Consider the following 27,941-nt stretch of genomic DNA (forward strand, 5'->3'; position numbering starts at 1 on the left):
GTCAGAGCAGGGTGAACACAGCTGCAGCTGACAGGATTAATGAAGGGTAAGTTTGACTGGGATGTGCCAATTAACGAACCCTGACATTAATACTGACTACTGTAAATTGCTGTCGCTCATTAACTTTGCTAAATCAACGTATTTAAGTGATTACGTTTATTGGCTGCAGCTGTGTTTTCTATGCCATGACGGCTCTGTGAAGGGTTCCTTGAGAAACGAATGTAGCTCTACAGCAACAAATATGAATAGTTTGACAGTTAATTATTTCCATTTTTTTTAAAGCCACCATCTCGGGAAGTCACAGTACAGATCAATAAAATACCAAAGTGACACAATTAATTCAGCGACAAATAAACCATTTCTGTTTGTTTGATTACTTGTTAAAGCTTCATAAATGAATCTTTTAACTGGCCTACTATGACCTTATAAAGTTGATAAAAGCATTGGCGGTTGACTGTCCAGCAGACATTAGCATTTTACTGCACATTAGCATTTGCATCCTGATAAATGTAGGCTAATATTCACTCTCCTTACAGTGTGTGTAATTTAAATGCATAAAATATACATGATAGAATGCAGTAATCATGCGGCAATAGTAGCACACATACAGACAGATGACGGCACATGTTCGTGTATGCACCCATGCATAAAATAGCACATCCTCTACACACACACACACACACACACACACCATCTGCTGCAGTGGATGCAGGCTAAAGGTGTACACTTGTGACTGACAGTGGAGTCAGACCGTGATGCTGCGTCGTCCTTGCTGATGGCCTGTCGAGTGTCCCGGTGATTCAGAAGAGGCTGGAAGGCCATGCTGGAGCAGAATTCAGACTGGGAAAGTCAATCATTTATTCCTGCCACATGTTGCATTATGTGTCACATATTAAACATAATTATGTCCCGTATGCACTGATCCGAAGCCATGCAATGCTTTCAGTATGTTTACAGTGTGGTTTTAATCAAGCGACGCCCCGTTTCTCCTCATATTAGACAAACACTTGGAAATGAAAATGCATAATGCGTGTGTACAGACAGATTGAGTGTTGCCTGAGTCATCTATGTGGACTCACCTTTATTATAAAGTTCTGTTTAACCCCACACAAACCTCACCACAGATGTTCTTCCTGACATTCAGCTTTCTCCCGTTGCTGACTCATCTGTCCATCTGCCTGCCGATCTCACTTCCATCATCCCGAAGGGGAAGAATTATTGATGGTGCTTTGGCTTAAAGAAACATCCAAAGTCAGATGACTAACTGCTGACGCAGCCGGACGAACTGGGAGCGGGGATAGATAGCGTCCCTGCATTTTGAAATGTTCAGAAGAAAACTCCTCTTTTCAGGAGACAAACACAGCGTTTGAATCCATCACAAACAAACATCACAACAGTCAGTTGTAGCAGATGGCAGAGACAGAAGAAACTCGATGCATCTAGCCATGAAATTGTCCGCCACATAAAGCTTAAGTCTGGTTTTGTACGGCTTCAACAAATGAGATATTGTTAACAGGTGCAGGTAGGCTGCTTCTGTTACCTCTGGACGGAGCCTGGCTAGCAGGCTGCACCTTCGCATCTAACTCTCAGCAAGGAAGGGAATATGCGTATTCTTACTTTTGATACTTTTTACTGATAACACGTCTGTACTGAAGTACTTGAATATTCGTTTTATTGAGTACTTTTACATTGTTGTATTGGTACTTTTACTTCAGTAAAAGGTCTGTGTACATCGTCCACCACTGCCCCCTCTGACCCTGATTGGTCTGATGGGACGCTGCACTTCTAAAAGGTCCAGCTGTGACGGATTACCTTTGTTCTTCCTCTGGGTTGTAATGTGTGCACTGTGTGATTAACATCCTGAGAGCAACTTTCCTGGCACACTTTTCTTTGCTTTGCCGCGCAGGGCCACATCCCTCAGCTTACCCTAAACAATGTGGCAGGGGCTCGAGACGCTGTTAAAGTGACAGATCGGGGCTTTAAAGCCTCTGTAATGATGTGTAGTGGTGAGGAGTACGAGGCCGTGTCATGTAGATGAACGGTGTATCTCCGCAGTTTGTGTGGAGGAGGAAGAGGAGCGTGGTTTCATAGGGGACAGGGGATGGGTGCGTGCACTTGTTTTTGTGTACAGATGTATGTCTGCGCTTGTATATGTGTACTTGTCAGTGTAAGTCACCCTGCCACTGTCTCTCTCTCTGAAAGCACTTAGCAGACACAGTCCAGCGTCCCGGTAAGAGCTGCTGTCTAATGTCCACTATCCCTCTGTTCCATTCTGTAAGAAAACACTGGGGCCTCATTTTTAAAAACAAGCTCTTTGACTTTATCCTGGATTTCATCGCGCAATCATTCCAACAACTGCGATGACATGAAAAAAAAGATATCAGTTGCAGACGTGCTGTGCTGTACCTAGGGCGAGGCTGGAATTTGTTATTTTAGCTTTTGATTGGTGACTAAATTTGGAAATCCTAAACATAGCCGAGGACGATTACAGCGTGTCAGCTCTTTGAAAATAACACAAAGGCTCCCGTGGGGAGAAAAATACATCAAAGGCACTGCGAAAGTATATTAAAAAGCCTTTTCTTAATTTGGAAATCATGGCTGTGTTTTTAAGTCAGCTCTGCTGTTTCAATCCCAAAGACAGTAAGTGACATTTACCTTGGGACGGATTTAGATTGTAAACTTGAATGAGAAAGTTTTGTCAATGAGGCCCATTGTGTTGAAGCAACTGCAAGGGAGAGATGTGAAGCCTATTGCAGCGGCATCGCAGCCCAGAAGAATAGACAGGCTCCCTCAGAGATGGTCAACAATGAATTAAAACGCTTTCTCAGATGGAGCCTTGTGAGCAAATAAGCATGATTGCACAGAAAACACTTGTTTAAACAAGTTGAACAGTGATAATTAGTCAAAATCCATTGTTCAGAAGCTGAATAAATTCTCTGAATAAGTTTAGAAAAACACTCATAAATCACAGGACGTTATTCATATTCATGACTTTAACAGTATGCAGTGCAAGTGCCTGCTGGAGGCCTTTAGAGTCCGGCTGCTTTAAAGGGCATGTCAGGTTGAATATGCCATATTTGTGCAATGCTTCACAACCGGCCATTGGAAGACACCACAAAGGTCACATAAGAGGATTTAAATGAGTTAAGCAAGCCAAATGCCCACTTTCGTATGAAATGCAAATGTTGCGATACACTTAAAGTTCATCTACAAATCAAAAATAAATGAAAATATTAAATATTACGAGGCTTCCATGTGCAGGAGGTGCAGTAACTCTGGTGCCTTGGACTGTTTATAAAGTGTCATGGGCCCTGGAAGGCTCTTCTGTTTACATTGTGGTTCCTGGTGAGCGGGTCGTGTATTGCTGACTGATCTTTACGACTGTTTGTGGAATTGGAATTTCTCGTTATTTCACCACAAATTATTCATTTAGTTTATTCTTTGCTGTCACATCTTATGTACATGGTTAAATGTCAGTAACTGCCTTACACATTTACCTGTGCATGACATGATCTCAACATTGTTATGCATATTCTCATGTAGGCTACATGATAGGGTTAGGGTTAGTGCGCATGCCTTTGTTGACCTTTCACATGCTGTGGTGTAAGTCTGTGTCTCACAGTAATACTTATATGATCTCTTTATTTCTAAACCACTGATTCAAGGAATGAATCTGGGAAAATGAGCTGACTAATGCTGACTGCTACAGGGCTGCAACGTGTATAATACATCATAAACCACATTAAATATAGACGGAAATTCACTTTACATGACTGAGTTTCAAGCTACATATTGTGGGTGTGAGTGAAAATCTATAGTGACACAAATAATATAGGCTTAAGTCACAGGTAGCTGACAATTCACACAATCAGTGTTTAATAATTAATATCACTAAAAAATAATGGAACATAGTAGTTCAAATATTTTATATATATACATAGTCCGCTAAGAGCAGTTGTTGTTTATTGACGCTTACAATAATGACTGTGTAATGTTTCGTTGTTATGTTACGTTGTGTTGTTATGTTGTGTTGTTATGTTGTTATGTTACGTTGTTATGTTACGTTGTGTTGTTATGTTGTTATGTTACGTTGTTATGTTACGTTGTTATGTTACGTTGTTATGTTACGTTGTGTTGTTATGTTGTTATGTTACGTTGTTATGTTTCGTTGTTATGTTACGTTGTTATGTTACGTTGTGTTGTTATGTTGTTATGTTACGTTGTTATGTTACGTTGTTATGTTACGTTGTGTTGTTATGTTGTTATGTTACGTTGTTATGTTACGTTGTGTTGTTATGTTGTTATGTTATGATGCTACATTACTTTGTTACGTTATATTATTACGACTGTTATGTTGCAATGTTACATTACGTTGTTATTTTATTACGTTATGTTGATCCGACTGTCATGTTGTTATGTTACGATGTTACATTATGTTGTTATATTGTGTTGGTACATTACGTTTTTTTACATACATTATTTTAACACAAACTATGATCTTTTTATTAACCATAACCAAGTAGTTTTGCTGCCTGAATCTAACCAATCGTTTCACACCGTCAACCACGTGGCATTGAGCATTTCTGCAGACACGATACAAAGCTGATAAGAAACACATTTATCTTCTGGCGACGGGGTTGGACCAACAGCAGTGGAAACAAACTTAAGTGAACAATTTAAGAATACAAAACATTTATTAAAAGAGATACTGTAACATTTCCGACCTTTACCCTACGACTATGAACATGGTGTTAACTGTGAGTGTGAGGTACATATCAGTCAGCCTTGGTGTGTGATTTACACTTTACTTTAAGCTCTTAACTGCGTGATCCTTCAGCTCATGCAATAGTTGTATGTTACATACAATGCGTGTGTGAAGAGACTGTGGCTCAGTGGTGCTTGAGGAGCTAGCCAGACATCGCCTGGACATCGTGGCATGCCACTGAGGGCCTGCCAACTGACCTGTGTGTGTGTGTGTGTGTGTGTGTGTGTGTGTGTGTGTGTGTGTGTGTGTGTGTGTGTGTGTGTGTGTGTGTGTGTGTGTGTGTGTGCTGGTAATGAATGTGTGTTTGTGCTGGCGGTCAAGGAGGGCGCCTGGGAGGACTGGTGTTTGATTGGCGCGTGCTGCCGAGATCTGCTCCTTCCTGTTAGCGTACGCATCACTTCCTCTCACCCTGCCCAGAGCTACTGCCTCGCCGTCTCACAATTACTCTGTCTTATACGACTCGGCCTTTCTTTAAATGCCTCCCCGCATCTCCGCTTCCATTAAACTCATTTTCTTTTTCACCGCTCTTCCTTTTTCTTTCCATCTTAGTTCCACTCTCATAGTGCTCCTTTCCCCCCCAGTATTTGTCCATTTGTCTCTCTCTGCTCTCCCTCTTAACTCTCAGACGGCCACTTTTGTTTTAACAACTTGACGGTCACTTCATCATCCTCAATGAAGCAGTTCGTCGCCTCTCGCTCCCTGTCGCTCCCCCTTCAACCCCCAGAATGTCTCCCTCCCTCACCCTCCCTAACCTCTTTCTCTTTCCATATCTGCTCTGTATTCCATTCTTAAGCACACCCCCCCCCCTTACTTCTCTTCCTCTAACCTCTTCCTCACCCTGTTCCTCTCCCCCTCCTCAGCTGCTCTCCCCGAAGACAGAGCAGATGCAGCCAGGCAGAACAGCCAGCATGTTCCCATGTTCTCTCTGCGGCTGCAGCAGCCCTCTCAAACCTCTACTTCCCGATGCTTAATTTTCCTCAGGACACGTTATGCTTGTTGGCATCCTTATTCTCTTTCTTACTTTTTAATTTCTCGACCTCTCAATGTCCTCATTTTCATCTTCTCCTTCCTTCCTTCCTCGCTTCCTTCCACTGTGCCTCTCCTCTGCCTCCTCACCCTTCCCTCGCCCAAGGCTTCATCCTTGGTCTTTGCCTCTCTCTCTCTCTCTCTCTCTCTCTCTCTCTCTCTCTATCTCCCTTCCCTGCTAAACATTGATCGAGGCCATTCTTGTTTCTTTCTTCCCTGAGCCCTCTTCCCTTCTCTCATTTCCTCCCTGTGTTTCTACCACAAACGGACTGGCTTCTTTGCCTCCTCCCTCTTTCTTTGCTTTGCTTCCTCTTTGCTCAGCATCAAAACAACTCTCCACCAATCTCCCTCTTTGCTCTGCTCAGTTTTTATTTACTCCCTGATTCTCATCATCTACTCCCTTCTTGCCTGTGCAGTTCTTTTCTTTTCTACCAGTGTCACATATGGGTTCATGTTTATGGTAATGACTTATTTGCCTCCTTACTTTGCCTACAGCCCTTTCACATCACGTACAGCAGCACTTTCGAAAGTCAGTGTGAGTTGAAAAGAAAGAAAGAATGAAAGTACGTTCATTTGCATAAAAGATACAGCGACAAAAACACTTTAGTTAAGTAAGTGTGTAGGAAACGGCAGCGAGTTATTTCCGTCATGAGTTCATAATAGGTTGGCTGCTGATTTGAAAGCAGCCTCTTCTCAGCTCTTCGTCCCTCTGCCTCTGTTGACAGGAGAGTTTGCAGTTGGTAAAACGTGGTTGGCTCTTCACCCACAAGTATTCCCCACTTATTTATAATGTTTGTGCCAAAACTGCCCTGACACATGGTGCTGGCCTGTGTCACATGACTGTGGGAACATGTGTGACAACAGAACGCAGCGTGCAGACGCACTTCCTCATCAATCATGAAGGGAAGGAAACGTAGACTTGTGTGGCGCTACTGTTCACCTGTAGATTAAAGAATCGGTCCACACTACACCAACATGAGCAACCTCTTCGAACATTTAATATATAATAATTATTATTATTTATCTAATCATAGTTTCTAAATAAAATATTGCACTATTTTTTACACATATAAACATTTGTACTAAATTGTACTCTTGTTTGATTTGCCGTAATGATCTTCTTCTTTTCTAAAAAATGGCCATTATTTTGAAAAAATCACATTTAAGGAATTATCAGTATCGGTATTATTCAAATTGTAGCAAAAAGTATTGGTTTCATATTGAAATATAAAAGGTTTGGTATCGGCCATCCCTGATCTGAAGCATACCGTTGTAGTATCTGACTTGGTTTCAATTGGCTTTGTATATTACCTCATCTATCAATTCATTTTGGTTAGAACTTTGTCTTCACAAGTGCCTTTGTGACGCGCCCTAACAAATACAAAATGCTGACCACATCATCAAACACACAAACACAGCTGCATGCAGTTTGCTCTTCGGTGACTAACGGATTAGGGGAACTCATTAAGATCATGCTGACGGTCACAGTATCTTAGTTTCAGGCTAAACTAATTATAACTGCTGAGTAAATCACCTACTCAAAGTCTCCCTTCACTCTAAAATGTGCTTTGCTGAGCTTCCCTGTGCAGAGTTTGACACTGGAAGACTGTTTTTAACATTCCAAGTTATTCTGTGCTCACCATATATCTCTGTTTAACGCTGAGTACGCACCTGCTGGATTTGTGACATCAATTTAGGAGCCAAGTGTGATGTGGAAACTTGAGACTTGTGTGTGTTTCAGGAAGTGACGCTGAGCAGCCAGCCATCTGTCGGCAGATTAATCCTGGCTGTGCTTAGAGATATTACCGGCTGGGTTATCGCCGTGGCAACGAGCCTTCAATCTCAGTCCAGCGCAGCCACCATGTGAGCTTGCTGAGGAAGGGGGGTTGGTGGACACACACACACACACACAGACACACACACATAACATGCATGCTCCATAATTCGATGATATGAAGCATACATGCATTTACAGTAATTTGTTAGCACGCACACACACACACCGCTGCATGCACATAAACTGTGCATTCAATGAGAGGGGAGTTGAAGAGAAAATATGACTGTGCTCACGCTCACGCTCTCACACACACTCATTCTTCCTCTCATCACTGCCACGGTCTAAAGGTTTTAATCCTGCTGAAAGGTTTCAGTGTCACCTATTGAGTTCAAAGATGTCATCACGCCAACCAGCTGTGGTCCTCTGCAAATATTGTTTTCAGGCAGCTAAATATAGATCTGTATCAATATGAATCGTAGCCACCTTTGTTCTCTTACCCTCACACCTAACAAGGCTTTTTTATTTCCTAAATCCGCATCACTCCCACGTGCTCGAACATCCTCCCAGTCACGTTTTTTTTTCTTCTTTTTTTTATATACACACACATAAATATCACGTTGTACAGGAAACAATGCACACACATAATGCACGAACACACGCTTTACTGGTCGTAAATCAGCAGGCGAGAGGCCGGTTCAGGCTTTATGTAACATTCAAGGTTTTATTCAGTCTTTACATACAGTACACCAGTCAGAAATACACAGTGAACCTTCAGCGAAGGTCCGTCAGGTACACCATAGAAATCTGCAGTCGGGTGCAGCAGATGAAGATTACAAAGCGTGTGTGTGTTCGAGTGTTTCACTGTTTCTGCTTTCAGTCCGTGCCTTTGCATCCGTACAGATGTCACAGTAGAAGCTATGCTGAAGAAAGACAAATTTCTAGGGCTAAGATATTGAACTATTTTCCCTTTCGGATCCCTTAAAATTAATTTACCATTATATATAGGATGCCAAATATTGGCTAAACTTGACCCTGCTCCCCCACCACTCCCCATTCAGGTTTTGTTTATCTCTCTCATCGTAACATCTTCTCACACAGCAGACATAGAGGTGACCTGGTGCAATATCAGGAAGTGGGAAGACAAGAGGTATTTTCATCTTCTTTTTCCACTTAAAACAATGAATCAACAATGCATTTTAGAGCCACAAACTGCAGCTAACTCAGGTCACATAATCTCACATCCACGACCCGCTGCCAGTTAGGTGGTTGCAGAGAGCCGGCGAGAGAGAGAGAGAGAGAGAGAGAGAGAGAGAGAGAGAGAGAGAGAGAGAGAGAGAGAGAGAGATGCACCGGCGGCTAGTTGGTCCAATCCGGATGGTGGTTTTTAAATCCCACTCTGCCTGTATCTGCCACTCAGCGTAATTAGACGAAGTAATCACGATTGATATCATGACAGATTAGTGAGAGGTCCTTCTCTGAACCCGTTGAAATGGTTATAATCTAGCCCGCGGTGCAGCAGCACCAGTGTCAGACTGGGCTGGAGGGGGGGGGGAGGAGGAGGAGGAGGAGGAGGAGGAGGAAGGAGCATTTTATTTCTCATAAATTTAAGATGGACATCTGGATAAAAGGAGCTTCATAACTGACTCTTTTTTTCTCTCATTCAACAACTCATTTGTAACAAGGTGTCTAATTTTCAATTCAAATGCGAAAACATCATCGCTTAATTGACTACATATGAATGTGATCAATCTTTGCACATTGTGTCTTTGAAAATAATGTGCCGAGTCAAGTTTATTTTCTTAAAAACTATGGCTTTTAGTTTGCAATAAGTAAGAAGCCCGTGACTGTATAAGAGGGGCGCTTCCATATCTTGCTCAAGGGCCACCAATTGGCTCCATAATGCGATTCCTAAATTAATCAAACGTCTTTTTGGCAGTGTGAAGGGTACAGTGGTCGTTCAGTGCGCATCTGCATTAATGGATGAAGCAGCTCAATTACGTGCTGCATTCCTGAGGAATCAAATCCTTCGCTCCATGTTCCGCAGAACAAAGTTTGTTAGTTTTTGTGGATTCGTTAGTAACAGTCAAGAGTAACAGCGTGATGTTTTTAAGGAGACCTGCTTTGCTACATGACCTGTGGTCTGTGGGGCAGTAGTGTGCTGAAGACAAGGGAATGTATCTGAATTCATGTTTTTTTGGTTAAGAGTCCAACCTCGACAGCATGGTCGAAAGATGGTCGAAAGATGGTCGAGGGAAAGTGTGCCGCCGTGTTTCTCTGAAAGCGTGTTCTAATGCAGAAACAGCATTTTTGACTTGGAAAAGATTGGTGTAAAAGATCAGCATTGTTTTCTTTCCTGAGTCTGCCGTCAGTGTCCCCAACAATGCGTCCTGTGAGGAGCTCCACTGAGGATTTCATCACATTTAACACATAGACAGGCTGTGAATTGGAGGGTAACTACACATTGTGCTGGGGACTAAACCCTGGAATGTTCTGGCGTCTGACATCTCGTGGTGCCAGCCTTCAACCTGTATGCTTATATTCCGGTGTACCCTGTGTTTTACAGATCATTTGACTGATTGGCTTATAAATCCTCTTCTACAGCAGATTATAAAGGTATATATTCATGTGCAAATTTCTCAAAGTAGAAGATTTACTGTATGTAGTTGATTTCAAAATCTTTTGGGAGTAGAAACTGAGACTGATGAACTGTAATAGGAAGTTTTAACATCACTGAGTGGGTGTTGTCTGCCTGGCTCTGTACCGTCTGAAGAACTGGGTAGCTAATATACACACTTGGCATCGAGACGTAACAGCTTCGCTTCATAGTTCAGACAAAAAAAATCTCTCATTGAAGATTCTGCTGAAAAAAAACATAGAAACATGCTTATTCTAGCCATGACACATGCAGTTAAAAAACCTTTGAAAATGAATTCGATTTTGCATATCACTTTGGCAAGGGAGGAAATATAATGTATTTTTTCTGCTAGTCTTATATTTCAACATTCTACCCTTGATTTTACACATTGAAAAAACAAAAAAACTTTTTGTTCCTTTACATACAAAACAAACATCTTTCTTTTTTTGGACATGTCACTGCACAAAAAGAGCAACAGACAACAAATGAATCCACAAGTCAAAAAGATAAGCAAATGAGAAAAACAAAAAAGTTGCATAATTAATTTCACATTGACAAATAGAAAAGTAGACTGTGGAGAGCCGTGGACTGTTGGAAGAACTGGAGCCTGCTTTTTCCTTTGGAACGCGGTGAACCCACCGACTGTATAACTGCAGGAGTCGCGAGTCGCTAATGAACGCTCGACAAATGTAAACCGACGAAAACCAGGACATATTTATGTCACGCTGTGTGTGTGTGTGTGTGTGTGTGTGTGTATACGTGTTTCTGACCTGAATGAAACCAGACATAACCGAATCCAAACTGACGTTCTCACGTCCAGATGTGCTGTGTTTTTTTTCCGAGAATGAATGCATGCGTAAAAATAGGCCTCACACCAGCGTTGACCTGTGCTCTGTGGCGATCAGATCAGCGCTGCGCAGTGACCGTCTAGCAGGAGCTGCGTAGGACATTTGCTTGGCCTTTAAGCTCAAGGACAGCGTGTAAGCCTTCGCTAGAAGCACCAGCTACTGAGGGAAGCCATGACTAAACCTCTATTATTAGGCTTCCAGGCGTGCCCCTTCAGCATATTCGTCCCTCCTAGCGCATACAGTAGACTGCACCGATCCCCGCAGAGTTGCTCAGAGGAGTCTAAATCTGGGGATTATCACCTGTAAGAATTACGGAGATTATGACAGCCTGGGGAAACAGAGATTTTGGGGGGGGGGGGGGGGGGGGGGGGATTTCTTCTGCTACGTCAGCTGTCGCTGTTGCTCCAAGTCCCACTGTAGATTCGGCTGACGTGTGTTTATGCTGCTTACACAGAAGTCCTTATTGTCTTATTGTCATGTCAAGGTATTTCCAGAGCAGCTGCAATGCCATTTGATGACATGCACGTTTTTTCTTTTTTTAAAAGCTACAAAAGACAGAAAATATCGAATGTAAACATTCTTCATCTACTGTCGAGCTTTGTTTGTTGAAAGCTGCACTCAAAATGTTGACAATACATTTGCAATGTGGTGCATTTGATTTTGCGTAATCTTTTGTTAACAGAATGTAAAGTAATCTAGTTGACTAAAGATAGACATAAGGGGTTTTGAACGATGCTGATGCAACTCATTTTCCTTTTTTTACCCTCAGCATAATGCCCAAGGAGGTGAGCAAAGGCATTGTGGGAAATGTTGCAAAATCCGTAATCAACATAGGGAACATAGGACTGAAGGAACATAAGGTTAAGGGAACATAGGTCTCAGGGATCATAGGACTGAGGGAACATCGGGTTGAAGGAATGTAAAGCTGAGAGAACATAAGACTGAGGGGACATAGAGTTTAGGGAACATAGGAGAAAGGGAACATAGAGTTTAGGGAACATAGGACAAAGGGAACATAGAGTTTAGGGAACATAGTACTAAGGGAACATAGAGTTTAGGGAACATAGGACTAAGGGACCATAGTTTAGGGAACATAGGACTGAGGGAACACAGAGTATAGGGAACACAGAGTTTAGGGAACATAGGACTAAGGGAACATAGAGTTTAGGGAACATAGGACTAAGGGAACATAGAGTTTAGGGAACATAGGACTAAGGGAACATAGAGTTTAGGGAACATAGGACTAGGGGAACATAGAGTTTAGGGAACATAGAGTTTAGGGAACATAGGACTAAGGGAACATAGAGTTTAGGGAACATAGGACTAAGGGAACATAGGGTTGAGGGAACACAGGACTGAGGGAAAAGAGTCAAACTCTCAAACGTGGCAGTGTTAAGCTACTGTGTTGAGCTACTTAAGGCCATTCAGTTTGCAGCGGTAGATACGATGCTGAAGCTCAGGCCACTGACCTGCTACAGTGAGTTTAGACCTGGTGTAAGACGCATTTGTGGATTTTTCCTCAGACGACATAGAGGCATGAACTGCTATGAGGAACGTGACTGTGTATGTGTGAATTTTCTTTTAAAAACCACCACATGTTGTGTATTGAATCGGTCCCTATGTCTGGTTTCACGGGAAAGCTCCCTGTTTTAAATGATGCGCTCGCGTACGACAGGGCGGCCTACATGCTGCCGACATGAGCTCCTTCAGTCTGCCACTCTCCCACTCCTCTGCATTAATCAAGGTGCAACACTCTGTCATCTTTATCTTTTGCTTTTATGACTTTCTTTTCTCTTACAAGGCATGCATGCTGAAATCCCGTCGGGAAGGAAATGAAAAACCACTGAGATACAAAAACACAACTGTCCCTAGGGAGTTACTACTCATCGGCTACACAGCTTGATCAGTCAAGAAACATTGCGTCATGTAAACATGCCTTTTTCAAATGGCTCACAGGCCGTCATCGCCTGAAGCTGTGCAGCTGATTTTGAAGGAGGCTCTCTGTGGAAAACGTACAACGATGCATTGTGTTAGGGTTGAATGCAAGACAGTAACAATTGCAATGAAGATTTCCTAAATATTTGCACGTTAAAAAAAAATTAAAAAATCAGCTGCACAGCCTCAATACCGTACGTTTCAAAACAAAGCTCACAAACGTGACCCCCCCCCCCCTCCCCCGCACGTGCCGTTAATCAATTCCATCGCTGAGGAATGCTTTAAACGAAACAGAAATGGAAAAAAAGACAGACCGTTGACACATTTGGAAAAAAAACATCAACATGATGTTCCAACCAACCCAAAAGAAAGCAAAGATAAATAAATCAATTTGGATATATTCTAAATGGATAAATAATATTACCATGATATACTCTATGTAACTTTTCAACAATAATTAAATATCTCAAGAATGGCACCATCTGAAAATAACAACAATAACTCATGGTGATATATTTTTATAAAATTAGTTTCAAGTTGTAATAAAGTGATGTGTTCCACTCCTCTACGAGCTCCTTCTTCCCCTTCTCTCCTCTCTTTCTGTCACTCCTTCGACCTCTCAGCACACTGGAATGCCGGAGAGGAGGGAAGTTTGGTTTGTGCCTCAGGAGAGACTTTTACACGCTGCTTGTCCATTTTGTTCATTAGTTCCTCTCCAAAGCGAGAGTCATTACTGTCGTCAAAAGCGCCCGGGGTCTATATAGCTGCCAACCGCGGAGCACAGAGAGGAGAGAAGAAGAAAAAAGTGTTTATGGTACTCGCTGTGTTTGTGTTAAAATCATCTTTTGCCAAGAGACAAAACATAAACATCGTCAGTCTCTTTCTCTTGGTTTTGGCTCGTGACGATGTTCCAGCAGAGGCGAGGCTGACACTGATCAGGAGCAGCTCCTTCTACCACGAGTCTCCGGCGAGGAAAGGAAGCGAAATAAGAACTCTCTTCTCTCCCTCTTTGGGTACATCCCATGTTTTCACACCTCTCTCTCTCTCTCATAAACTCGCCTTCGTTCTCGAGCGTCCGACGTGGCTTTGACAGTTCTTCCCTTCCTCTTTTAATGACGTTGTTACTCATCGTCCTTCTCCCATCCCCTATAACTAGTCCTCCCTTTTTCACCGAGGCTGACAAAGTCCAGAATAAAAGCACCATGGGATGCATCAAACGCTGCCGTCATCTCCCAATATCCCCAAAGAATATAAAACAGCCTCTCATCCGTTCTCCTCTCCCGTCGTCTCATCCTCTCAATCCCTCTCCAGCCCCTTGAGGATTTAATTCCCCGCTTTGAAAGAAATGAGGGGCAGAGGAGAAGGTAATTAGTTTACAAAAAGAGAAAAGAAAAGTATAAAATGGCAGTTGGAGTGTCTCTAAAATGTGTTCATCATGTTCATTTGCAGAACAGAACTTTTTGTCCTCTCTAGGCTTTTTAGTTTTCCTCTTCCCCTCCTCCTTCTTGACTCTCTAAGCCGAAGAGCCGGAGGTTTTGTCTTTTTACATTCTGTTTCATTCATCTCATCGCAGAGGAGGGGTCATCTCCACACCATCTTCATTCTATTAAAATCATAATCAAGTCATTGTCTCTCTTGCAAATTCACCCCACTCCGCCTCCTTTTTTTCTTCTCCTCGTCATCAGACGTAGGCCGATTCGCTGGACTGCGTGCGTCCCAGGTTGGGCGGCTGGGACAGATGCGCCACATCCTTCTTCCTGATCTCGCAGATGGACTTCCTGCGGGCCTGCACGCCTCTGATGGCGGCCTTGATCTTGCGCCAGCCCAGATGGTTGAGCTCCGCCAGGTTGAGCACCACGCAGATGCCGCTCACCGCGAACATGAACACCAGGAACACCGTTTTTTCCGTGGGGCGGGACACGTAGCACTCCACCTCCTTCAGACATGGGTAGCGGTCACACTCGACAATCCCAGGCACACTAAAGCCGTACAGGAAGTATTGGCCCGCCAGGAAGCCAATCTCCAGTGCGTTCCTGAACACCACCTGAATGATGTAAAAGCGGGAGATCCCTTCTTGCCGGCGAACCTTGGAGCTCTTCCCATGGGTGAGGCCCCGTGGGGCGTTGGGGATCTCCTTCACCTCCAGGCAGTCCGGTTCTTCCTTCCCTCTGCCGCCATCGCCGCCGTGCTGAACCAGGATTCCATTGATGTTGCGGATCTTTCGTGCCCCGTCCCTTCCCCCGTAGTCCCGCTCCATGATGGGATAGAGGAAGGAGTAGCGCCGGTCTTTCTGCTTGGCCGACTGGTGGACGGAGTAGGTGATGAAGCAGAGGCTGGGTGTGCACACCAGTATGATCTGGAAGACCCAGTAGCGGATGTGGGAAATGGGGAAGGCCTTGTCGTAGCAGGCCTGGTTGCAGCCGGGCTGCAGGGTGTTGCAGACGAACATGGTCTGCTCGTCCTCGTAAACGGTCTCACCAACGATGGCCACGATCAGGATACGGAAGATCACCACTACTGTTAGCAGGATCCTAGAGGAGAAAGAGAGAGATCAAATGGGGTTAATAGCCAGAGACGCACAGCGATTTACTGTGTCAGGAAGGACGAGATGTCCTCAGACCTCTACAGATACCGAGTACCAAAGAGTGAGAAAGCAAGAAGGACGAATAACAGAGAAGTGAGCCGGTAAAAGAGGAGTTTAAATGAACAGAAGAAAGTTTGCATAATCAGCTTTGAAAAGAGTACAAATAGACAATAAAACAAAGTGCAGCGTTAAAACTGTCTGTGTGTAAAAATATTCTGCTCTATTATTAGTTTTTAAAAGCAAAACCCTGAAGGCCCGGTGACACCTTTTTTAAAAGAAGAGTTACAGTACAGAGAAAATAGAGAGCACATCAGAGAGCTGTTGTGACATAAAGCATGCGTGTTTCATGCTCAAGTCAGACTGGAGGTTGAGAGGAGGGGATTAGAGAATGAAATCACAGCAGTGAGCTTCATGAACGACGTTGAACTCCTTAATTAGAAAAGAGACATGGGAGAGGAGGCGCAGAGGCAGAGGAAGGACAAAATAATGTGCTGATGATGGGGAAGGACATTGTCTTAGTGTTAAGTCACTGTTTCTCCTGATGAGAACCAGAGTAAATACTCCAGAAGAAGAACAGTGTGTGTGTGTGTGTGTGTGTGTGTGTGTGTGTGTGCGTGTGTGTTATGTGAGGGTGTATACAGGTAAAAAATATGTGGGATATTGTATAATGTTAGTGTCTATTTGCGTAGTTCGGCAAAGTTACTGTGGCAACCTTGACGTAGACTCACTTAAATTGGAGCTGTTACAGTTTCCACACACACACACACACACACACGCACACACACACGCGATTATGCGGAGTGATCTCACAGCTGTTGACGTTATAACAGCACAGGTAGCCTTCTCTCTCTCTCTGCAGCAGGTGACACCGAGGTGAACCTTGTTTGCAGATTAGGTGATATTTCAGTGTGGTGAGACATTGAGAGAACTGTTGCCGAAGTTGGTTTCACTTCAATTCTCTCCGTGTGCGTGTGTGCACTTTAACGCGTGTCTATTCTACCGTGTGTTTAGATGCGCTGACTTGGCATATCCTGTCGACTTCACGTGTGTGCGTGTGTGTGTGTGTGTGTGTGTGTGTGTGTGTGTGTGTGTGTGTGTGTGCTTCATGATGTTGGACACTGACAGTGGGCGGACTACAGGTTTCTATTCCTTCCTGCACTCTTGTTCTGTTCCCTAGCTTTCTTGCAGACGTCCCTCTGTCTTTGTTCTTCTCTTACTCAACTCAGCCCCTCATTTAGTTTTCAGATCTGAGACCAAGCAAGCACTTTAGACAGGAGGCAGTTGGCTGTTTGTAATCTGTGACTAAAGTCCGGACCAAGGCCGCAGACTGAAGAAAAGCCCCGGACATCGTTTCTAATCCGTTGATTGATCGCTGCATTGTAGTTCAATCCCTCAGATATGAGTTCTGCCTGCAGCAAGATCAACTCTCGCTAATCACTACCATTTATATATATCATTATATACGTGCATACAGGTCAATAGATGGTGGCATATAAAAATGGCTTTGGAGGCAGTGCTGATGGGCAGTACAACATGCTGCCTGAAGAGCCACTAATTCCTGAGTAAATGTCAATGTGCAGAACAAAGCGTTTAAATTGAAAGAGATAAAGCTTCACAGCAAACTTACTATAAGCGCCTTTCAGACATCAATTTCCCACCATCGTTGCCCCACCGATTTTACATGTTGCTGTCGAAAAAAGACATTTTTCAACCCTCCTCCTACAAAATGACATTCCCATTCAACTAAACTACACAACTACGTTTCGAGGGAACCCAGATTACGGTCGCAGCTTTAAACACGTGTTTAACGTTGTGATTTGCCCCATAACTTAACAACAAAGCAGGAAAATGACTGTTATATTTAGGTAACAAAACCACTTGGTTAGGTTTAGTCAGTATACATCAGGGTTTGGGTTAAAATACGTATGTCAGTTACATTATTAAGTTATGCACGTGAGACTTTTGGTTTCACACGGGGACACAAACAGCGGTTTCCTGGGTGAAAGTCCTGTTTATTTGACCCATCCATCCTTCCTGACATCCCTGTGTTCACTTATGCAGACTATGACGGTGTTTGCAAATGTATTTGTGATACGGCAAAAGCAAACGTAATCGGGGGAGAAAATACGTTTCCCTGGAAGAGTAATTTGTATCATTTGCGTAGATTCTTTGTGTGACCAGGCTGCATTTGTGTGAGTGCAACAGATGCAGAATACGTAAAAGACAGAAAACCATCAGTGTAACAGATAAATAACAGATAGAAGGGGCTGATGCATCACTTTAAATCTGTATTTAATTCTGTATGGCCACACACGTGCACACTCGCATGCATACAACAAAACAGCAGAGTGGAGAGGCTGTTTGAAACTGAAGTACTGAAAGAAGACTTCAAATCGCTGTTTGAGATGAATTAGATCCAGGCAGGGATAAAAAGATTATAAAGTCACCCAAAAAATAAAAAATAAAGACCCCGTGTGGCTCGGACATCTCCGCCTTAAATTAAAAGAGAAACCTGCCAGTGCCGGGACAGAACGCGAGAAAGGAGAACCAGCAATGGAGGAAAATCTCATCATAGAGAATGAATTATATAATAGCTTCCACACGCGAACCCACAGCTGTAATCTGTGGCTGGGCCAAGGGAGGATTCTTGCATTCGTTGGTTTTTTTTCATGTTAATGCCATCGAATAGCTTTAGATTATCGTACGCAACACAGCAACCCCCACCTGCTTTTCTCTCCTCGCTAAAGCAGCCTTCTGTTTTTTCTTTCTTTCATTTGTAGTCCCAGGGCTCCTGTTGTGGCCTCTCTCTCTCTCTCTCTCTCTCTCTCTCTCTCTCTCTCTCTCTCTCTCTCTCTCTCTCTCTCTCTCTCTCTCTCTCTCTCTCAGGAATAATCTCTCTCTCAGGAATAATCTCCAGATTGTGTCTGTAGTTGTTTTTATATGAAGAGCCTCCATTCTCTACAAACAGTCAGATGACGCCTTTCAAAACAAAGTCCTGTAAAGGTGTGTTTTATGTCATTGAAAATTGAATACTTTGGACTGTTTGAACAAAACAGGCAATTTGAGGACTCTCCAATTTTTTATGGGATCATTAAAAATGTGTCCTCAGTTTCATCGATTCATCTAAAAATAAACAACAAATCAACATTTGCATCAAACATGCACATGTCACACATCTCGGCACACTGGCGGCAGACAGTGTTTGTTGTTGCCTTCGACTAATATGTTGCCTGTGTTATCACACAGGCGCTGGTGATTATGCAGAAACATTGTGCCAACACAAGTCCAAAAAACGCCTCTTCTCCTCCAGCAATTGCTGTCCTGTCTTTCTCTTTCTCTCCTCATTGTCTGACGCCGATATCTTGCACTGAGGGGGCGCTTTTCCATTTTCAAAGCTCTTATTGCCGACGTAAGGGTTAATTGTCAAAAATTAAACGTGTGCAGTGGTGTGAAAAATAATCATTTTGCGCATCTGACAGGAGAAATAGTGCCGCCACCACCACCACCCCTCCTCCACGTGTGCATGCGCACACACAGAAATAGTGTTGCTGCTCCAGCGGTCTGCATTATTCAACTTCCAGAGAAACTGAATTGCCATTCACAGTGCGGCTCCCTCGATATTATTGAAGATCTTCCTTTATGTTTAATGTCAGCCTCTTCTAATGAAACCTTCAACGCTATTTACACGGCGAGTGGAGAGGGTGAGCTGCATATAAATAGAAGTAGTGGTGAGGCGGGAGTTTGCGTGTTGCTCAGTAGAGCTGAAGTTTTAGGGCTTAGTGAGGCAAAGGCGAATGAAAAATGTACACACTTGTTGTGAGGCACTTTTTAGTGTGGTGTCCACTGCAAAGAACACAGTGTGTTGCTCTTCACTGGGACGTGATCGTAAGCAGGGACAACGGTTGAGTAGAGAAGCACAACATTCAGGAAATTGTGGACAAAGGAGGCAAAACTGTTGGAGGATAATGAGGAAGAGGAGGCGGAAAATCATTGGCCAGGGGATCGATAAGGAGCGCGAGGTTTTTGGAGAGTTCGGCGGAGATGAAAAGATAAGAGGGGGGGGGGAAGAGAAGGATGGAGGAAGAGCAGCCGAGGTTCTTTTACCCAGAAACCCCGACACAACCCCCCCCCCCCTTTTTTCTTTTTCTTTGCTCTCCTCTCTCCTCCCTCCCTTCAATATCCCCTCTGCTGGTTACCACGGCAACAGGCGAGAGGCAGAAAAAAAACCCGAAAGGAGATGAAGTGTGCCGAGTAGAAGCTAAGTCAACTACAGAACAGCATGTTTCTGACCAGTCAGAGCACGGCTTATAGGTGCCGCGAGGAGCTCGGTTACTTGTTTACTTTAAGGCAGGGGTCTCAAACTCCCGGCCCGCGGGCCGACTTCGGCCCGCTAGGTCATTTTATGTGGCCCGGGAATCCGCCAGCAAAAAAAAAAAAAAAAGTTAAAACCTTTTCTTTTTTTTTAATTAGACTTGATAATAAAAATATCCCCATAGTCGAAATTATGAGATAGAAAGTCGAAGTTATGAGATAGAAAGTCATAGCTATGATAGAAAGTCATAATTCTAGATAGAAAGTCAAAATTCTGAGATTGAAAGTCAAAATTATGAGATACTTAAACATTCATAGAAGCAGCTCTTTGGCTGGTTGCTGTACATTTAACATGGAAATGTATTGTGAGTACATTGAAGACTACTTTAAACTGTGAATGCAGACAGTTATTTTACAATATGTTACGAGTGGTGACATTTACAACCGGCCCTTTGTGGGCGACCGTGATGCTGATGTGGCCCGGAGTGAAAATGAGTTTGAGAGCCCTGCTTTAAGGGTTCACAACAAATGACGCCAGCAAGGGGGAAGGAAACGAGGATGCAGCGAAGGAGACGCTTTTAGAAGAGGCCGAGAGGAAAACCAGAACATATTGGCCCCATTTCAAGAGAAAAAAAACAAAAAAAACAACTGTTGTTCAAAAGCCGTGAAGAAGAAACAATGTTAAGAATTTTCTTAAAGCATGGATGCATGGTCTCAAAATTGATTTCTAGCTCAAATTTGTGTTAAACTGACTGTTGGTCTCCCAAGTGATTGATATTTGAAGTACATTTTTGTAGCTCCTGACTTTGGTCATACTCGTATAATCAAACAATAACTGTAAACTTATAGTTAGTTAGCATGCAAGAGCAGAACATGATGAGATATAAAACTTAGAAAATGTCAAATGGAAAAGGCCTTTAAACACTGAGGACGTGACGCTAACCGACACAAAAATACGAAATACTGGCCTTGGGCTTTTATTCTGAAAAGAGACTTGGTTGAAAGGACAAAAACAAGTTTGCTGTCTTTTGGTTCAGACTGTTAAATATGAAGCTGGAGTCAGGAGATGGATTAGCTTAGCATAAAGACAGGAAGCATGGGGAAACCGCTAAGTTATGTAGCTCACAGTTTCCCCTTGCTTCCAATCTTTGTGCTAAGCTAAGCTAACGGTCCCCTGGCTCCAGGTTCAAGATATGAGATTGAGCTTCTCATCAAACTCCTGATAAGAAATAAATGAGCCTATTTCCTGAACTATAAAACCGGCGAATGTGTTTCTTCTATACCTGCATGCAATACGTTTAAATCAGTTTTTCTTTTTTAATCTTTGTTTTGAACCCGCCTCCTGACGGGAGTTGAATCAACCAATCAGCTTGCTTGATGCTCAGTACTGCTGCCCACACAACGTGAAGTTGAGATTTGGGATTTGCAGCGATGTTTTTGATCATCAGTGTCAGCAGCGGTTTGGGAAAATCCCCCCTGAGTCCCTCCATCTTTGTTTACTTCCACCTCACAATGTTTTTGGCATTGTGTCTCTCTTGTGTGTCTTGAGGATGCCAGGTGGTAACCCAAACACAGCGCGCCAGCAGCTGTGACAAATCTCATCCTGTCACATCAAATGCGGACGGACATGTCATGCTCTCTCGCTCCGTCCCTCTGTCTCTGTGTTCATTTGCCGCGGTTTATCAATAGCTCGTGGTTCACGGCGGGTCGTTTGGCACCGAGCTGTATCCGACCTCACACAGGAGACACCCACACACACACACACACACACACACACACACACACACACACACACACACACACACACACACACACACACACACACACACACACACACACACACACACACACACACACACACACACACACACTCAGAGGGTTGCAGTGCTTCAGGCCAATGACAGAAGGAGAGAGAGGGGGCTGATGACAGACCTTCATCCCACCGAACAAACATTTAGAGGCAGTGACTGATGCACTCAGACCAATAAAACAACAAATATGCACAGATTTACCAGGAATACAGAGAATCAGAGAAGGAAATCACTAAGGACACCTCTCCATGCACATGTGCACACACACATTTTAATCAGACACACACACACTTCATAAGATTTCCTATGAACCATTGTATGAGAATACGTTGCGACACTAAGTCCGTTTACTCGAGTACTTTATTTGAGTATATACATTTCATGCTACTTAATATTTCTACTCCTCAAATTCAGTTTTTTATGCCTTTTATGCTTTGGTCACTGGTTAGTGTTTTTTGATAAAATAACAGGATAAGCCTAGATGTGTAGTTGTTTGGTTCCTGATGGCTGTGTGTTGAAAGCAGTTTCACCCTTTAATCACCTTCGACCCCTCAGATTCATCTTGTGACCCTCTGGAAGGGGCCTGACCCAGAGGTTGGAAAACACTGGACTAAGCCTCAGCTAGATATTAGTTGTTACCTTTTAGGATTATTCATCTATTAATTGCCTTGTAAATAGAATGTTTCCTTACATACTGAATAGAAGTACACAGATAAACAGCCTGTATGTACTGTGTACTTCTGTTCCAATGACAAGTAGTTGGTGACAGACTACTCTTCTATCGTCTCTGTGTGTCATCCTGGTTCTGTAAACTCCTAAAATAGAAATCTAATAATAGCATATTTTAATACTGTACACTTATCTATCCATCTCTTTGTGTCCCTCCATGCATGTCTCACTCACACACACACACACACACACACACACACACACACACACACACACACACACACACACACACACACACACACACACACATTTAAGTAGCGTGGTGATGAATGTGAACTGACGGGCTCTGGAGATAAATTGATGACGATCATTGTCCTACAGAGGCCGACAATAATTCAAATTTAACACATGGTCTCAAACATGCATGTGCACACACACACACACACACACACACACACACACACACACACACACACACACACAGTAATACCAATCTACCCTGGCTCATGACTATAAAAGGACATTTTTGATTGATCCCCGGGGAGGTTGAGTGTTTCTGGAGCACCGGTACACAAAGTGTGGCGTGTACGCAAAGGGTCTCCATGGCGATACCAGCTGTGGCAGTTACCTTGGCAACGGACAAGGCGATAAAAGTAAGAGTTTAAAATTGGAGCCCTGGCATTAAAAATAGACTTGCTGAAAGAAAAAAGAACCCCACTCTGAGTGATCGTTGAGGACAGATCATCGGCAGAAGCGAGAAAAAAAAAAGAAGCGACACGAGTGTTCACCATGGCAACAGAAGAGCCAGTGAGCATTGGGGGGTTGTTTTTTTTTGGGCAGGTTGTGATGGAGGGGTGAGGCGTGAGCGGGAGAAAGAGCAGCAGGGGGAGAGGAAGGGAGCGAATGCGTGGGTGGGAGAGGGGGGGGGGGTCAATGGATGGAAATACAGAAAGAGAGAAAGGGAGAGAAATGATGGGCGTAATCCGGATTAAAACGGTGGGTGTTGGACAATCCCGAGCTAGGGCCGCCGCGTCGATGCCAACTCCCCGCCCACCGCGACTCTCCCGTGCCAAAACTCCAACTCCAACCAGCAGCTCTGGCACATGCAGGGAGCCTCCATGACACACAAGCAGACAGACAGCACATGGCTGAGCAGGGAACATCCCAAACACACACTCCATCGACAAAACACACTCGTATACATATCATTACTGTGTTTTTGATGTACAATGCTGCCTCCAGCAGAAACCGCTAAGAAATATGACTGAAAAATACTCAAATTACATTTCTGCACCTAGTATCCAGAGTGGGCCGCGGGGGAATGTCACTCAAGTACTTCAGTACAATTTTGAGGTACTCGTACTTTTCTTGAGTTACTTTGCAGATTGAGATTATTAATACAAAATATGAATAAACTGATAAATGATGGTGTATTATTAGGGATTAAGCTAGCCGGCAGAATATAAAGTACATCAGTCATTCACACGTTAATTTATCACTAATTATAATATTCTGAAAGGGGCCATTCTGCACAACGAGTACTTTTACTTTTTAGTTTGTTTTGACGCGACTACTGATGTACTTTTAGGTAAGGTTGTGAATGGGGGACTTGTAACTGTATATTTGTACACTGTGGTATTCAGTAAAAGATCTGAGTATTTCTGATCCGAGAGTGGGTATCAGACATTCAATTTGCAGCTGGAAGTATTCATTTCTTGCTTTTCTATTTAGAGCTTTAGATGACAGTAAACATCACATCTCATTTTCTTTCATTTCTGCTTTAGGGTTGGTAGAAGATTCTTGTGTTGCCGTGATGGATGATTGGATCTTCTGAGGTGCATTGACGTGTGGATTTAATGTGTTTTCTGATTAGATGTTTGATGAAATTGGGTTTATAAGTACAGTGAGGGTAAGTATCCCAACCCATGAATTAATGAGCACACCAAGTCCTGACCGGCCTGTTTAAAATCAGACTTATAATGCATCATTCGGCTCCAATGGGAAATAACTGCACAGAAGAAGTGACCATTTAAATGACACATCTTAATTCTTATTTTCCACGTCTGAACATCTCGTTTCCTGCTTATTATGAGTTTGATCACGTTTGAGCAGGCTTTGGTTGCACACAGGTAAACAGTCCGTGAGGGCAGCAACAAAGGCTTAAAGCTTCGTTCATACTCGTGAATCACGGCCGGCATTGTGGAGGACGGTTTATTGTTTATTGACTGTTAACAATGACCATGCGCTCAGAAGAGGAAGTCTTGGCCCGGATATCACATCAGAACCCCTGAAATATTGGCCCTTGCACCCAGAGTCTAAATTGTTGATAGAAAGACAGCCGATGGGTTTCGAGATCCACCTACCAGCACCTCTAACGTTCACTCATAATAATAACTGTCCACTATTGTACTATCATCACATTACATCTCATTTGTATATTCTGGACTAAATACAGTAGATGTTTAGTATTTTTATGTGAGGCGCCATCATCTAATATGACAAGAAGCCATCATAATGTGACACTGGTGATGTGTGATGGGAGGTACAGCTTCCTCCAGTAAACACCAGTGCTAGTCCTGCGTGCTGCTGTCACTCTACAGGTCGTTCATGTATGCGTCTGTCCACCAACTAGCTTGTTCATAATTGGCTCAGAGGGCTGTGTGAATGCAGCATATTGCCGAGAGTCAAACGCACTCACCGCAGCTTGAACTCACTGCTTAATTGGACAATCTGTGAATGGGATCATGTGTGTGTGTGTGTGTGTGGTGAGGTGTGAATGCATTGTCACACTCTATCTGGTGCTCATATGCAAAGACGAGTACTGTGACAGCGCTGGCAGAATGTGTGTGTGTGTGTGTGTGTGTGAGAAAGCTCATCTATATGTTTATGTTTCTGCCCCTGAGTAATGACTGCTTACGCACATGTTTGGATGACCATCTGGTTAAGACTGTGTGTGTGTGTGTGTGTGTGTGTGTGTGTGTGTGTGTGTGTGTGTGTGTGTGTGTGTGTGAGTGTGAGGGTGTGTGCGTGTGTGCGTATGTGTGTGTGTGGGTGTGTAGACCCCTGTGAGGAGGCAGTGAATCAGATGTCTCCTTTTAGCATGTTGGTGTTGGCGGAGACGGTGTGTGCTTCAGCAAGGTGCGACTCTGTGCACTCACGATTTTCTTTTACTCATGTTGAGTCAATCACACTGTGCACAGGCTGATACTGCCGCTGAGGAAGTCGTCTCACACACACACACACACACACACACACAAAAGAGATGAATGTACCGCAGTCTCAACTTGTTGGAGAACACAGAAAAGTGTGTGGTTGGGACCGATGATGGGAGTTGAGGCGGGGGAGGATAAGGAGGATAAATCAATGTAAGAAGTCCTTTTCATCTTCAAACAGAGAGATTGAGTGAGAGAAAGTGAGAAGGTTTTATCCACAAAGAAGATTTTATCAGAACGTCAGCAGACAATCACAGCAAAACGAGAATGTCAACTTTATGATGCCGACATTGAAATGCTGTTAGTCATGAGTGATGAAAGCAGGTTTTATAAATAAGACAATGATCTCACAGCTCACACAAATATAGACCCGGCGGAGAAAGACGTCAAACGCCGCAGCGCAGCTTCGTACTAAACAAAGATCAAAGTTGGCTATTTGTCTTCATTGTATCCCTCATATTTTATGTAGTTTTGTTTGCATCTGACTGCATAAGAGAGTCCGACGTTACAGAACATACGAGTGAGCGCAGCCGCTTTCGCTTTACATTTGTTTGTCATTAAACCAGTTTTTGCTCCGCTCTGTACAGACGATTCAGAGACGATCGTTACTGTTCATGCGTGGGTTACTTATTCATGTCCGCTTGCCTCAAAGTGCTTTTGGTTCTGTTGTTATTTTAGGGTGACAGTTACAAGTCCAGAGTCTAATGTGAAGTTGGGTGTTTTACCGTCCTGTCATGTTGATGTTGATCAAAGAAGATGTATCCGAAGACAAACTGTATTACCAGAGAGTGACTAGAGAGAATCATCTTGCAGAAATGTAAAACTTAAGATAAATAATTCATCGCATCGCTTGTCATCGTGTGGTAATGCAGACGCGAACGCGGACATGCTTTTCATTTGAAGAGTATTCAAGTATTGATTTTCTGACAGCGTGCTGTAGATCTTGGCGGGAGATTTTCCCTCCCTTGGATGTCACAACTGATCACAGGTCTGCGAATGCACCGGCGAGCTTTCAAACTGGATTCACTGCTTTCAACTCCATTTCCACTTGACGAAAACTAAAAAAAGTAAAGGCAACAGAACAATCATTCCAAGGTGTCTGTTCCAATTCTATATTGATGACAATTTAAACATGCATCACAAAGGAACACGAGAGTAGATGACTCATGCAGGTGGCTAAATATTCTGCAGGTTTGCTCTCGTGTGTTTGTGCGTGTGAGGTAATGTCCGGGTTAACCTACCCCACCAGTTCTTACGCTGACTGTCTCTGTCCTCCAGCGAGGCGCTAACGCTAAACCTGTAAGCCTTCCTGAGTCACCCTGCCACAGACGGTTTCTCCCAGAGGCCCTTCAAGGTGAAACCCGCCTGAATTCGGACCCCCTCGCCTGCCCTAATCGCTCTATCTTTATCCATTCATCCCTCTCTCTTCTCTATCGTCATCCGTGTTATTGTCTTCCAGTTCCGCTAACCCGGGATGATGATGGAGTTTTATCTTCCGACGTAGTGGCTGATGAACGCACGCATACACACGCAATGAGTCGATTACACCTCGTCACCCCTGACCTGTGCGGACTGTGAGGATCAGGAGAAAAGAGTATAAGCAGCTGAGAGAAGATGGGGGGGGGGGAAGTGTGTATGAAGTGTAAGCAGAAAGAAATGAGAACACAAGCTGCATAATTACGCGCAGTTGCTCCCTCTTTTGCTCCCGCAGCTACAACTGTGCATCTCCGGCGGTCCCTGCGGAGGCTGGTTGTAGTACTCCAGTCATGAAAAGGCTGCGAGAAGCTCTTCCCTGCTGCCGGGCTCCTTTCCAGGATGTGTGTATATCTCCAGCAGCACAGCTGGAGTAAATCAATCCCACTATCAGCGCTGACATGAACTCTAATGCTCACTTGAGGAATCATCTTCAATTACGATCTCATCTTTGACATTATGATTATTTCACGAGATAAACGTCCATGTACCGAGGTTTCATCAGCGGGACGATGCTGTATATTTGCACAAAGAAAAATTCCAAGATGCAGCAGGAATTCCATGCATCTTCCTCCCAGTCACAATCTCCCTATGGAATACATGGTCATTTTAATCTCTGGTTTCTTATGGCAGCACGGAGAAGGCGCTGACATTACAGCCGCCAGCATCCCGGGTCATTACATATGGAAGAGGAAGCGTGAAAGCAGAGACGAGGAGCAACGGAGTGAATAGATGTCGGAGGTCTCGCTTGGCCTTCTGTAAGTCCTTTTTTAACACCCTCTCTGGGGATTCTGACGGCGTCTGAAACCGCCTTTCCCACAGTGGAATTGGAGAGGGGGTGACATCCGACAATTTTTGTAACAACTGCCAGATCCAAAACAGACATTCCAACAAT

The 27,941-nt window shown here is 43.6% G+C and overlaps 1 protein-coding gene across 1 annotated transcript; it reads right to left on the bottom strand.

The window, feature by feature from the left end:
- Positions 1-14,667: 14,667 nt before the first annotated feature.
- Positions 14,668-22,253, bottom strand: gjd1b (gap junction protein delta 1b; the record flags this gene model as incomplete). The annotated part of the gene is made up of 2 exons (XM_079271545.1): positions 14,668-15,517; positions 22,234-22,253. 2 exons carry the CDS (start codon positions 22,251-22,253, stop codon positions 14,668-14,670), a joined length of 870 nt encoding a protein of 289 aa, XP_079127671.1.
- Between the last annotated feature and the right edge of the window lie 5,688 nt (positions 22,254-27,941).

This window comes from Melanostigma gelatinosum (assembly GCF_949748355.1).
Source record: "Melanostigma gelatinosum genome assembly, chromosome: 7".
NCBI classification, from domain to species: domain Eukaryota; kingdom Metazoa; phylum Chordata; class Actinopteri; order Perciformes; family Zoarcidae; genus Melanostigma; species Melanostigma gelatinosum.